The 12,213-nt window shown below is 45.8% G+C and overlaps 1 protein-coding gene across 12 annotated transcripts in view; it reads right to left on the bottom strand.

Moving 5' to 3' along the window:
- Nucleotides 1-12,213, bottom strand: part of PTPRF (protein tyrosine phosphatase receptor type F) — a 295,456-nt gene that overhangs the window by 35,294 nt on the left and 247,949 nt on the right. For all 12 annotated transcript variants that reach the window (XM_089663763.1, XM_089663762.1, XM_089663761.1 and 9 more), the window contains 2 exons: nucleotides 10,452-10,658; nucleotides 9,003-9,157 (listed from right to left, as the gene is read on the bottom strand). In XM_089663763.1, coding sequence (XP_089519889.1) covers nucleotides 9,003-9,157; nucleotides 10,452-10,658 — 362 coding nt within the window. The remainder of the gene's footprint in view (nucleotides 1-9,002; nucleotides 9,158-10,451; nucleotides 10,659-12,213) is intronic.

Here is a 12,213-nt window from a genome sequence, read left to right on the forward strand (position 1 = left end):
GATAAAATAAACAGGGCAATAGGAAAGATAGAGGCATGGAGCTGCAACCTACAAAACTAAATAAACATAATTATGAACAAAATTCTGATTCATATTGTGAGGATAATCTAGCATTAAACAATGAACAAATATTCTGCTGCACTGAAACCCTGAACCACCACCGAAAACAGGAACTGGTTGTTATAGTCATCATTCGCTATCTTAAAAGGAACCGTTTGCCATTTTAAAAGACTCACAACAATTTCCTGAGTCATCCAACAGACTACTCCATCCGATGTAAACGAGTAGAGGAAAATACAATTTATGTGGGTTAAATATAAAGTGCAGCGCTAAAAATATATAAAGTTGTCATAAATATCACAATAGGTAAATGTGAGTAAAATAGTCCCAGCAAAGGTGACTTGGAGTAAAAGTGCACACTAACCAGATGTGCACATTAAAAGTGCAATGTAGAGATCATAAGGCTCATGGGGTAATCATCAGAATGGAAATGGTGTTCCCTTGGTCAGAGAAGATCCCCGGGTGGTGCAGAGCTGGGCAGGAAGAAAAACCTCTTGATAACAGGAAACAGAACGAATGTTGATCCACCTCTGGATGCCAGCACATGGAGTAGCATAACCTCTGGGAAAAGGTAGGACCTTGACAAAGGGTCCATGCTCATGTCGCTTCCGGTCCGTGGACAGCGTGCGTTCCAGCGTGTGCTCCAGCAATCCAAACAGAGCGGTGTCCATCTTTAACACCTCTCCTCAAGCTCCCCCTGCAGCTGCTGGCTGGCACAGTGGCTCCATCGCTCAGAGGACAGAGCCCTGCTGCTCACGGATTACATTTGAGCTTGTTTGTATGACTACATTATATGTTTTTTGCCCAGTGGAGGAGTCGTGTTTCTTCCGGTGGATAAACGTTCGTTCTGTTTCCTGTTATCAAGAGGTTTTTCTTCCTGCCCAGCTCTGCACCACCGGGGATCTTCTCTGACCAAGGGAACACCATTTCCATTCTGATGATTACCCCATGAGCCTTATGATCTCTACATTGCACTTTTAATGTGCACATCTGGTTAGTGTGCACTTTTACTCCAAGTCACCTTTGCTGGGACTATTTTACTCACATTTACCTATTGTGATATTTATGACAACTTTATATATTTTTAGCGCTGCACTTTATATATAACTTCTTGTGAGGATTTTTTGTTGGTTATCCTGTGTGCCTAGCTGCTCGAATTCTAAAAAGCGCTCACTTATTTCTTTATTTTACAATTTATGTGGGACTCCAGTGGTATAGCACACACCAAAAAAATGATAAAAAAAAAAAAGTTCAACTTTATTACAGCATGCTAGAGACATACAAGTTAAAACCATTTAATGGTCAACTGATGTTAACATATATCATTTGGAAATGAAAGTGTAAAGGTTGACACATATTTATGGGAGTCTGGCCAATCCCAGGCAGGAGCCCTGGCAGTGTCACAGACCAGCCCATAAATATGGGAGAGCCTGACCTTCAGGAAATCGAATGGAAGATGTACTGCTGAGTGGTGCTGCTTTGTAGTCTGGGAGAAGACCCTGGAGAAGGGGGAACTTGCTTCCATGCTGGGGGCTGAATAAAGCTGAAAGAGGGAGCTCCATTCCCCTGCAGTCCACTGGAGAAGAACAGCCTGCCAAGCTTGGAGAGGAACCAGCCCAGCCAGAAGGTTTGAAAGCAGTTCTATCCATAGATGCAGGACAACAGTGTCAGCACCTCTACACCCCCAGGGCCTAGAAGGGAAAAGTCTGCTATATGCAACTTCAGGCAAGTATTCAGGGGACAGTTTATAGCTTACCCAACCCCTTGTCCTGGGATCAGATACCATAGCCAGGTAGGCTGCTATTTTGTACACTTAGGGGACTTAGAGCTCCTACAAGTTGGGACTTTGCTAAAATCCATTCAAGGGGACTCAGAGCGTCTGTAACTTGCTGTACTTGGCTACAAAAAAACTTTCAGGATTCTGGCTGGACCACAGTCATTCATCTGCCATTTTGTAGCATTTTCTAGAGAAGGAAGTTGACCTCAAATTGTTAATCTGTGAGATGGGGAAACAGCTCTCATTGTTTGAACACGGTTTGTGTGCAGTAAATTATTGTGTGGAGTAAACTAATGTTTTGACTGACATTCTGCGGTTTAGCCACAAGATGTCACTGTTTTTCTAACACAGGCTCAGACTGCATGGATGTTTGTATATTCACGAAGAGGTGGGGTTTTCACACAGAGTTGGAGTTTTAGTGAACAGGAAGAGAGAGACTGCAGCCATGTTTTGGACGATGCTGAATGAGGGGGCCATGTGAGCTGAGAATCCGATGACATTCATGTGTGAAAGCGTCCCTCACTAACCAGAGATTGCTGCTAGGGAGCTGATGAGATTGCTGCCAGGAAGGCTGATGAGATTGCTGCCAGGAAGGCTGATCACAGCAGAGGAACTAAGCAACATTTGTTCTGTTCAGAGTCACCAGCGGATGAAAAGCAGACCCGGGTCGGTAAGATCGTGCACGCACCTCATTTCAGTGTTGGCGCCTAGAGACTGAGTCCAGGCCGATAGTTAGTTATGGTCTCTGTTTGTGTCAGGCCGCAAGTGTTGTTACTGATTATTGGAAGGACTCCACCACTTAAAGTGACATTTCACATTGGAGAGCTGATAAAAACCTACAAACTCAAGCCAGACTGGCGTTTTGCTCAGAAGGAATACTCAGGGATGTGCTACAGGACCAGTTATGGGAGGGGGAATACTGTAGATTTGTGTAAGATTGTAAGCTGTTGTGCTGCACCGCAGGCTAGCCCATACCGTACCCCCATACACTGATTCCTGCTCTGTAGGGTAATAACAGGTAAGGTGTGGCAACTTAGTTGTGCCCCCCAGTAGGTAAATTACTACACCTTCTACCTTCATCCATCAGAGGGCGCCGTGCTGTGCAGCACAAGGGTCTCAGCCTTTGGGCTGGGTGTATGTAAATTTATTGTATGTTCACAGCATTTGGGGTTGTGTTTATTTGCCACATCTAAGTAAAATTCTGTTGTGGCAAAAGCTGGTGTTGGGGTTTCTTTCCTTGTTCGTGACTTCACTGTATCCTGGGGAGCCCACCCCGGGACACGGCTTACAAATCTACAATCAAATTGGGCATCCCAATACCCCTATACCCAAATTCCCTAATAAAACTTAAAAAAAACCCCATGGACTGTTTCTTGTTTCTGGATGCAAGTTGCCTGGCTGTGCATGGGGGACCCAAAGCCAGCATCTCTCAATAGGATAGTGCTACAGTTACATCTCAATATACGTAAGGAACCATGGGAAGCCCTTCTTCACAAACCAATATCCGGCATAATGAAAAAAGAGCGCAAATTAGCGACCCACAACTTCATGGCCACTAAGCAGACTATTGCACGAGCATGGAAAACACCCCTTCTCTTGTTTGATGAAGTGAAATGACCGGTACATGGGAGCTCGTTAATGAAGAAAACTAACAGCAATCCTTATGGACACACACGCTAAATTCTGCCTACACGTTTTCTGGAACTGTGAGGTATTACTCGGGCTTGTTTGATAAGCTACTTGTGAGCCACCTGGGGAGGGATTCAACCTCCTCCCCCTGCTGACCTTCCCCTCCTCTTTACACTTCTCTTCTCCCCCCTCTCTCCTTCTTCCCACTCGTTTTTGTCCCTTAGTGCTCTCTCTGGCAAAATCTTCTACTGCTGCATTGGACCTCCACATTTTTTTTCTCGTGCTCCTGTTGTTACGACCTAAAGAGCTTCTCTTTGTGCAAGCTTACCCTTGCTGGCCCCATAAACTAGGCCTCTTAGAGACTTCACAGAGCTCTGGCCTTGACTTTCAGCTTGGCGTGTTATCCGCAGGTCAACCCTGGAAGTTGCTTTGGATCTCACCTTGGCTTCTCTTTATGATCTTCTGGATCCTGCAGCGCATCTCCACTGATCATACAGCGGATTCTGGAGCTGCTACACTTTGCTTCCTTGGAGGAATACACTCACCGGCCACTTTGTTAGGTACACCTGTTCAGTTGCTTGGTAACACAGATTGCTCATCAGCCAATCACGTAGCAGCAACTTGATGCATTTAGACATCTAGACGAGGTGAAGACAACTTGCTGAAGTTCAAAACGAGCATCAAAATGGGGAAGAACAGCGATTTAAGTGACTTTGAGCGTGGCACGGTTGTTGGTGCCAGACGGGCTGGTAGGAGTATTTAAAAAACTGCTGATCTACTGGGATTTTCATGCACAACCATCTCCAGGGTTTACAGAGAATGGTCCAAAAAAGAGAAAATATCCAGTGAGCGGCAGTTGTGTGGAGGAAAATGCCTAGTTGAGGTCAGAGGAGAATGGACAGGCTGGTTGCTGCGACATTCAGATGGTAGGGGCAGAATTTGTTGTAAACAACATGAAAGCATGGATCCATCTTGCCTTGTATCAACGGTTCAGGCTGGTGGTGTCATGGTGGGGTAGATCCATTCTGCCTTGTGTCAACGGTTCAGGCTGGTGGTGGTGGTGGTGTCATGGTGGGGTAGATCCATCCTGCCTTGTATCAATAGTTCAGGCTGGTGGTGTCGTGGGGTAGATCCATCCTGCCTTGTGTCAACGGTTCAGACTGGTGGTGGTGGTGTCATGGTGTGGTGGATCCATCCTGCCTTGTATCAACGGTTCAGGCTGGTGGTGGTGTCATGGTGTGGTGGATCCATCCTGCCTTGTATCAACGGTTCAGGCTGGTGGTGGTGGTGTAATGGTGTGGCAGAGATTTTCTTGGCACTAGCAAGGTGGACCTAATTAAGTGGCTGGTGAATGTATACAATTTTTTTGGAGCTTTACCTTTGGACTCATTCTTGTTTACGTAAGGCCTACATTTGATATGTCATTGCCAGCCTATAACTCTAATACCTGTTATTTGTTCTCTGGTAAATGAGTTTCTCAATAAAAATATTGTAAAAGAAATATCAGGACTCCGGAACACAGCCTGAACAGAGACAGGAATGTTAGTTGTCACTATGATTTTCTGTGAACCAGTCTCCCAGGACCATATCCGCATCAAAGGGACTCTACAAAGACTCCCAACCATCACCATCTCCCACCTTGATGTGAAGAGGGACAGGACATCTCTTCCATCTCACAGAGACACTGAATGGTATTACAAATCCAAACCTTTACTTCCAGAGTCGGCTCAGATATATTTACAGAATTAGCAGTTACTCCAGCATGAGCTGCCATTTTGCTAAGCACAAGCTCCCATTGATGGCTCCTCGCATGAAAGAGATGTCCATACCTTCAGGTACACTGGTAACACCCTGTAAGTTCTCATACATCGGAACCCACAGACCCTAGCTGATGTCTGATTGGAGTTTACAATCTGCCGACTGATACTTTATACCGCCAAGGCTTGGTTTACATTACTGCATGCACATGTGCCTTTTATCAGTGCTCCCATGCATCCGTGTAGGGCAGCCCATTCATTTCCATAGGCTGCCCTACCCGTGAGAAACATGGGGAAAGAAGTCCCCAACTCTTTTTAAATATTGTACCGCACCGAACCACTTGATTTGGCAAGAGTGAAAACGCACACATTTTTCCGTTGCATGGTGCGTCTGCTAAAGAGCGTTTCTCTGTGCGTTGGGAAAGCTTGTGATTTTGTCTGAATTCCCGTCACACACACAGAGGTGAATCAGGCCCAGGGGCGGACTGACAACTTATGGGGCCCTGGGCAATAAGGGATCATGGGGCCCCTGTGTCCTCACCCACACTCAAACCACACCCAAAAAAGCCTAGGTACTAGGGGCATCTCATGGGGCCCCCTACTAACCCTGGGCCCTCGGGCAGTTCCACGAATGCCCAGATGGTCAGTCCGCCCCTGATCAGGCCTAACACACAGATGCTCGGTTCAGGTCACAATCAATCAAAGAAATCTGGCGTTGGGATACCAATGGGAAACTGCCCAGGGGGATTAACTCTCCAGCAGCCATCAAACAATGAAATATCACTTGTGAGCGTAAGGAGCCCTTCACTCCCGCTTTATAGAGAATAGGATGAGAACACACATCTCCTACCTCTCCTGCTTACTGTATCCATGACAAGCACAAAAGAAGAAAGAAGCGGAGAAGTTAAATGAGAGAAGAGACAGATCAGAACATGACAGGTTATAATACGTCATTGTGTATGCAAATGTTTGAAAAACTGTCTGTGCTTCCCACAGCAACCAATCAGGTTTTCCCTTTTACTCCTAACCTGCACTTAAGATGAAATTAATTGGAGGTCTCTGTCAGCTATGAAAATTCTCTTTTTTTTGTAGGATCCTTCCACATATGGGAGGCTCAGTGTCTAACTACTTGCTGCCCGCCAACAGTACATTTACTGCTGGTGGGCGGCATCCCCAGGCATTGCGACATACGTGTACGTCACGGTGAACATGTGTATTGCGGCACGCAATGGCATGATCCTGTGACCGCTGTGTCCAGTGGAAACAGCAGACCATGGTGCTCAGTACCCAGCCGCTATGAGTGGCCAGGGTATCACTTGATTGCCATGACACGCCTGTATTCTCTTGGGCTTTGTTCTGGGGCAGTGGTCTCTAAACTGTGGCCTGCAGGCTAGATGTGGCCCTTTGTTTGACTTTCTCCAGCCCTTGGGATACTACTCCTCCCACTAATATAAGGCACTATTCCTTTCACTGACAAAAATGATGCAAAAACATTCTTTCCACTGACACCATTGATGGGGCACTATTCCTCCCAATGATGGGGCACTATTCCTCCCACTGACACCAACGATGGGGCACTATTCCTCCCACTGATACCAATGATGGGGCACTATTCCTCCCACTGACTCCAATGATGGGGCACTATTCCTCCCACTGATACCAATGATGGGGCACTATTCCTCCCACTGATACCAATGATGGGACATTATTCCTCCCACTGACATCAATGATGGGGCACTTGTCCTCCTACTGACACCACTAACACCAATGATAGGGCACTATTCCTCCCACTGATACCAATGATGGGGCACTATTCCTCCCACTGACACCAATGATGGGGCACTATTCCTCCCACTGACACCAATGATGGGGCACTATTCCTCCCACTGACACCAATGATGGGGCACTATTCCTCCCACTGACACTAATTATGGGGCACTATTCCTCTCACTGACACCAATAATGAGGCACTATTCCTCCCACTGACACCAATGATGGGACAATATTCCTCCCACGGATATCAATGATGGGGCACTATTCCTCCCACTGACATTAATGATGGGGCACTAGTCCTCCAACTCACGCCAATGATGGGACAATATTCCTCCCACGGATATCAATGATGGGACATTATTCCTCCCACTGACATCAATGATGGGGCACTTGTCCTCCTACTGACACCACTAACACCAATGATAGGGCACTATTCCTCCCACTGATACCAATGATGGGACACTATTCCTCCCACTGACACCAATGATGGGGCACTAATCCTCCCACTGAAACCAATGATGGAGCACTGTTCCTCCCACTAACACCAATGATGTGGCACAAGTCCTTCCACTGACACCAATGATGGGGCACTATTCCTTCCACTGATACCAATGATGGGGCACTATTCCTCCCACTGATATCAATGATGGGGCACTATTCCTCCCACTGAAACCAATGATGGGACACTATTCCTCCCACTGACACCAATGATGGGGCACTATTCCTCCCACTGATACCAATGATGGGGCACTGTTCCTCCCACTGACACCAATGTCGGAGCACTATTCCTCCTCCTTCTGATCACAGGCACTATGCAATTTATTTACTCCTACTGACCACCAAGCCAGAAACATTGTTTACTCCCATTGATGCTGGGGGCATTTTCAACTCCCACTGGCCACAGCCCGGCCCCCACTAAAGTCTGATGGACAGTAAACTGACCATTTGTTTAGAAAGTTTGGAGTCTCCTGTTATTGGACATACAATCTATACACCGATTACCCCCCTCTGTATGAAGCAACAACATAGATAACACATTCTACAATAAAATATAACAAACCTAAAGTACAAAAGTGGAAAAACTTTATTAAAAACCCTAAAGTAAACATATTTTAATATACACAGTATTAAAAACCAAGGCTTGTCTCTACCACATGGCTATGTGGGGGTTGGTATACCTATATAAGAGGTAGTGAAAGGGCCACACACATAGATCAAAGAGTCTCAGGTGGTGTTCCATGGAGCTCCACACTGCAAAGTTTGCTGGTAGTTGGGGTCTTACCACATAGATATCAAAATTATTATTGTCCAGCCATATTTAAAGTGGACCTACACTGTACTTGAGCACCAAAAACTCTATTTAATTAATTTTAAATGAAACTCCCCCCTCCATCCATGTCTCCATGCTATGAAAAACACCCCCCTAGCATTTCTGGCCTTGGCCATCTTGACTAAGGGCAGATGATTCATGTAGCATTTACTTCCTGGAATCCATCTGCCTGTAGCTCATGCATGCAGGCAGGAGGGTGTTTTTAGCTGAGAAAACCCCTCCTGAAGACTCCTGGGATGTATGACATCAGTTGGCAAGGCATGGAAACTAGGAAGTAACTGAAGAAATGTCTATGACGATTGAGAGAGTGAAGTTCTGCTTTATGGTGATATAAGACTCAAGCCTTGATGAACAGGGAGTGCTGGAGTTATCCTAAACACCATCTTGGACTCTTTGACCTGGGTGGTGCTTTCACTACCGCTTATATTGTTGGATTTTGCTCAAAAACCGCACTCAGCTGAAGGTCTTTGATACGTGTGCGCAGCCTTTCTGAAACGTGTTGGCTTTACCAATGAGATAGCCTTTTACAACAATACCGGACACTAACAGTACCAGAGCTAGCGCCTCTTATGCATGTATCTCGATGTGAATTGGTATGACGTATGCAATTGCCCGTGTGGTGTACAGTCCATGGGTCACATGTAAAATATAAAATGTATATATTGACCAGGCTTACCTCTTGAAGAGAAGGATGGCAATGACGATGATGATAATGAGGATGACTGCCAGGACTGGGCCCATCACCCACAACATCTCAGGCTCCTCCTGTTGTCTAGATGAGGAAACCTCCACCACGATGTTATCAGAATACGGGCTGGCTGCATACTTCTTCTGTGTAGCAGAACAAAGGATGGGTCAGGGGGACAATGAGAAGATGGTTTTGTGGTGCCAACTTCAAATTCAATTACTCAAAAACTAGGACAGCAGCAGCTCTCAATACTGAGAACTTTGCCTTCTGGGATCAGCTAAGGCTCTCACCTAGAACAAGTGGTGGTCAATGCCTAACTCCTAGGTAGTTGTAGTCAAGTCAGGCTTCATATAGGTGTGTACTGCTCTGGAACTAGGAGAGTAGCAACTCTGAGTACTGAGAACCTCACTTACTAGAATCTTCAAGGCTCCCACCTAGAACAGGAGGCTGTCATTGCCCAACTCCTAGATGGTTCTAGTCAAGTCAGGCCTCATATTAGGTGTGAACTGCTCTGGAACTAGGACAGTAGCAACTCTGAGTACTAAGAACCTCATTCAGAGAACCACACTCACTAGAATGCTCCCACCTAGAACAGTGGGTAGTCACTATCTAACCCCTAGTGGTTCTAGTCCGGTCAGGCCTCATATAAGTGTGCACTGCTGTGGAACTAGGACAGCAGCAGCTCTCAATACTGAGAACATTGCTTACTGGGATCAGCTAAGGTTCTCACCTAGAATGAGGGGTGGCCAATGCCTAACTCCTAGGTGGTTGTAGTCAACTCAGGCCTCATATAGGTGTGTACTGCTCTGGAACTAGGACAGTAGCAACTCTGAGTACTGAGAACCTCACTTACTAGAATCTTCCAAGGCTCCCACCTAGAATGGTAGGTGGTCACTGCCTAACCCCTAGTGGTTCTAGTCCTGTCAGGCCTCATATAAGTGTGCACTGCTGTGGAACTAAGACAGCAGCAGCTTTGGATATTGAGAACCTCATTTACTAAAATCTTCCAAGGATCCTAACTAGAAAGGATAGTGGTCATTGCCCAACCTCTAGGTGATTCTAGTTAAGTCAAGCCTCATATTCTGTAGGTGTGCAGCTTTCTGGAACTAGGACAGCAGCAGCTCCCAGTACTGAGCAGGAGGCTTGGTTGAGCTTTGAAAATGTTAAGATTTGATCTTGCGTTCACATTGGTGGGGGAACAGTCCACACAGACTGCAGCAATGATGTCTGAAGAAAGCAGCTAAGGCCCTCCAGCTTTGGAAGAAATATTCTAAGCAAGCTATGCTTGAGTTCCTCAAAACTGAGAAGTAGCCCAACTGCTTCAGATCCTTCAAAGTCTTATGCGCTGAAACCCATGAGTTATTAATATTTATTTATAAATGTGTTCAGATCTGGTCATGCGTTGAGGTTATATGGTGTGCAGGGCGTTAGACTCACAGTGTCCCCATCTTCTAGAGCCGCCAGCACGAAGCAGGTATAGCTCAAGTCGGCGTTCAGTGGCTTGTTGATGAATCCATTATATTCTTTGTTGTCACCGAGAGTGAAGATTTCCGGGAGAGGGTTGAGACAAGCCGCTATGTATGGCTTATTCTTTGTAGCGTGACGTCTCTGCCGGCGGGAGCCCTGATTAATGGCTTCCAGAATCTGGAAGAGAAAAGGATTGCAACGGGAGAAATGTTGTTTTATAAACTTTTAAGTATTGTTGTTTATTTATAACAGGCAGTTATTTAGCACCAACAGTTTGCACAGCTCTTTACATACTGTTCACATCAGTCCCTGCCCTTAAGGAGCTTACAATCTAATGCCCCCATCACCCATACACATACTAGGGTCAGTCTGGAGAGGAGCCAATTAATTTATCAGCATGACTTTGGAGTATGGGAGGATACCAGGGTACCCAGAGGAAACCCACAAAGGTACAAAGAGAACATGCAAACTCCATGTAGGTAGTATCTCGGTTGGGACATGACTCAGGGACCCCAGTGCTGCAAAATAGAAGTGCAACTGCTGCTCTGAAATCCCAAGCAGTGTTGTCAGTCCTTCCTGCTGCAGTACAGAAATCCACCCATCCCTAACCGTCTCTGTCCCTCTTCACAGGCATACAATCATTTCTTTCCCAGCAAAATAATGTTGCTTTCTTGATTTCAAAGAGCCTGCCTACACACTATGGGGTCTATTTATTAACCGCTTACCCGCTACCGTATAGCAGATATACTGCTACATGGCGGCACGTGTGCGCAAAATCACATTTATATACGTGACTTTGCATTTGCAGGTAGGGGTCGCATGCACGCCCTACCCGCGCCGCCATTCATGGCCCCAGATGTCAATCACTGGGTTCCAGCCAGTGATTACCCGCCGATGTTCAGTAATTACCAACAATCACTGACGGGGAAGAAGACTGTTTTATTTACAAACAATCTTCCTCACTGTCAGCTCGGGCACACTGCACAGCATAGCCATTCCGATCATTGTGCTTACAGTAAAGCACACCCTAGTAAAACACTCCCTACACACAGTTAACCCTTTGATCGCCTCTCACATTAACCCCTTCCTGCCCAGTGCCATTAGTACAGTGTCAGTGTTTTTTTTTAGCACTGATCACTGTATTGGTGTCATTGGGGATGTCAGTGACACCAAGTTAGTTCCCCCCCCAGTGTCAGAATGCCCGCCGCAGTCCTGCTAAAAGTCGCTGACCGTCGCCATTACTAGTAGGAAAAACAAAATCCCTGTATCTATACCGCCATTTGTAAAAGCTAGGACTTTCACGTAAACCCATTCATTTACACATATTGGGATTTTTTTTTAGCAAAGACACGAAGCAGAATACATTTTGGCCGAAATTTATGACGAAATTTGATTTTTACATTTTTTTTACTGGACGTGTTTAATAGCAAAAAGTCCAAAATAGTGTTTATTTCTCAAAATTGTCAGTCTTTTTTTGCTTATAGCGCAAAAAATAAAAAACACACAGGCGAAGAAATACCACTGAAAGAAAGTTCAATTCCTGGGTAAAAAAGGACGTAAATTTCATCTGGGTGCAGCGTTGCATGACCGCGCAATTGTCAGTTAAAGTAATGCAGCGCCGTAATGCAAAACATGGCCTGGTAAGGAAGGGGGGGGGGGGATCCTCTGGAGGGCAAGTGGGTAAATTATTGTTGCGCGTACGTCTCAAGCATTCGCACAGTCATCACCAGTA

Source organism: Staurois parvus, unplaced genomic scaffold, assembly GCF_062004578.1.
Source record: "Staurois parvus isolate SC_StPar_1 unplaced genomic scaffold, SC_StPar_1.0 ptg001762l, whole genome shotgun sequence".
Taxonomy (NCBI): Eukaryota; Metazoa; Chordata; class Amphibia; order Anura; family Ranidae; genus Staurois; species Staurois parvus.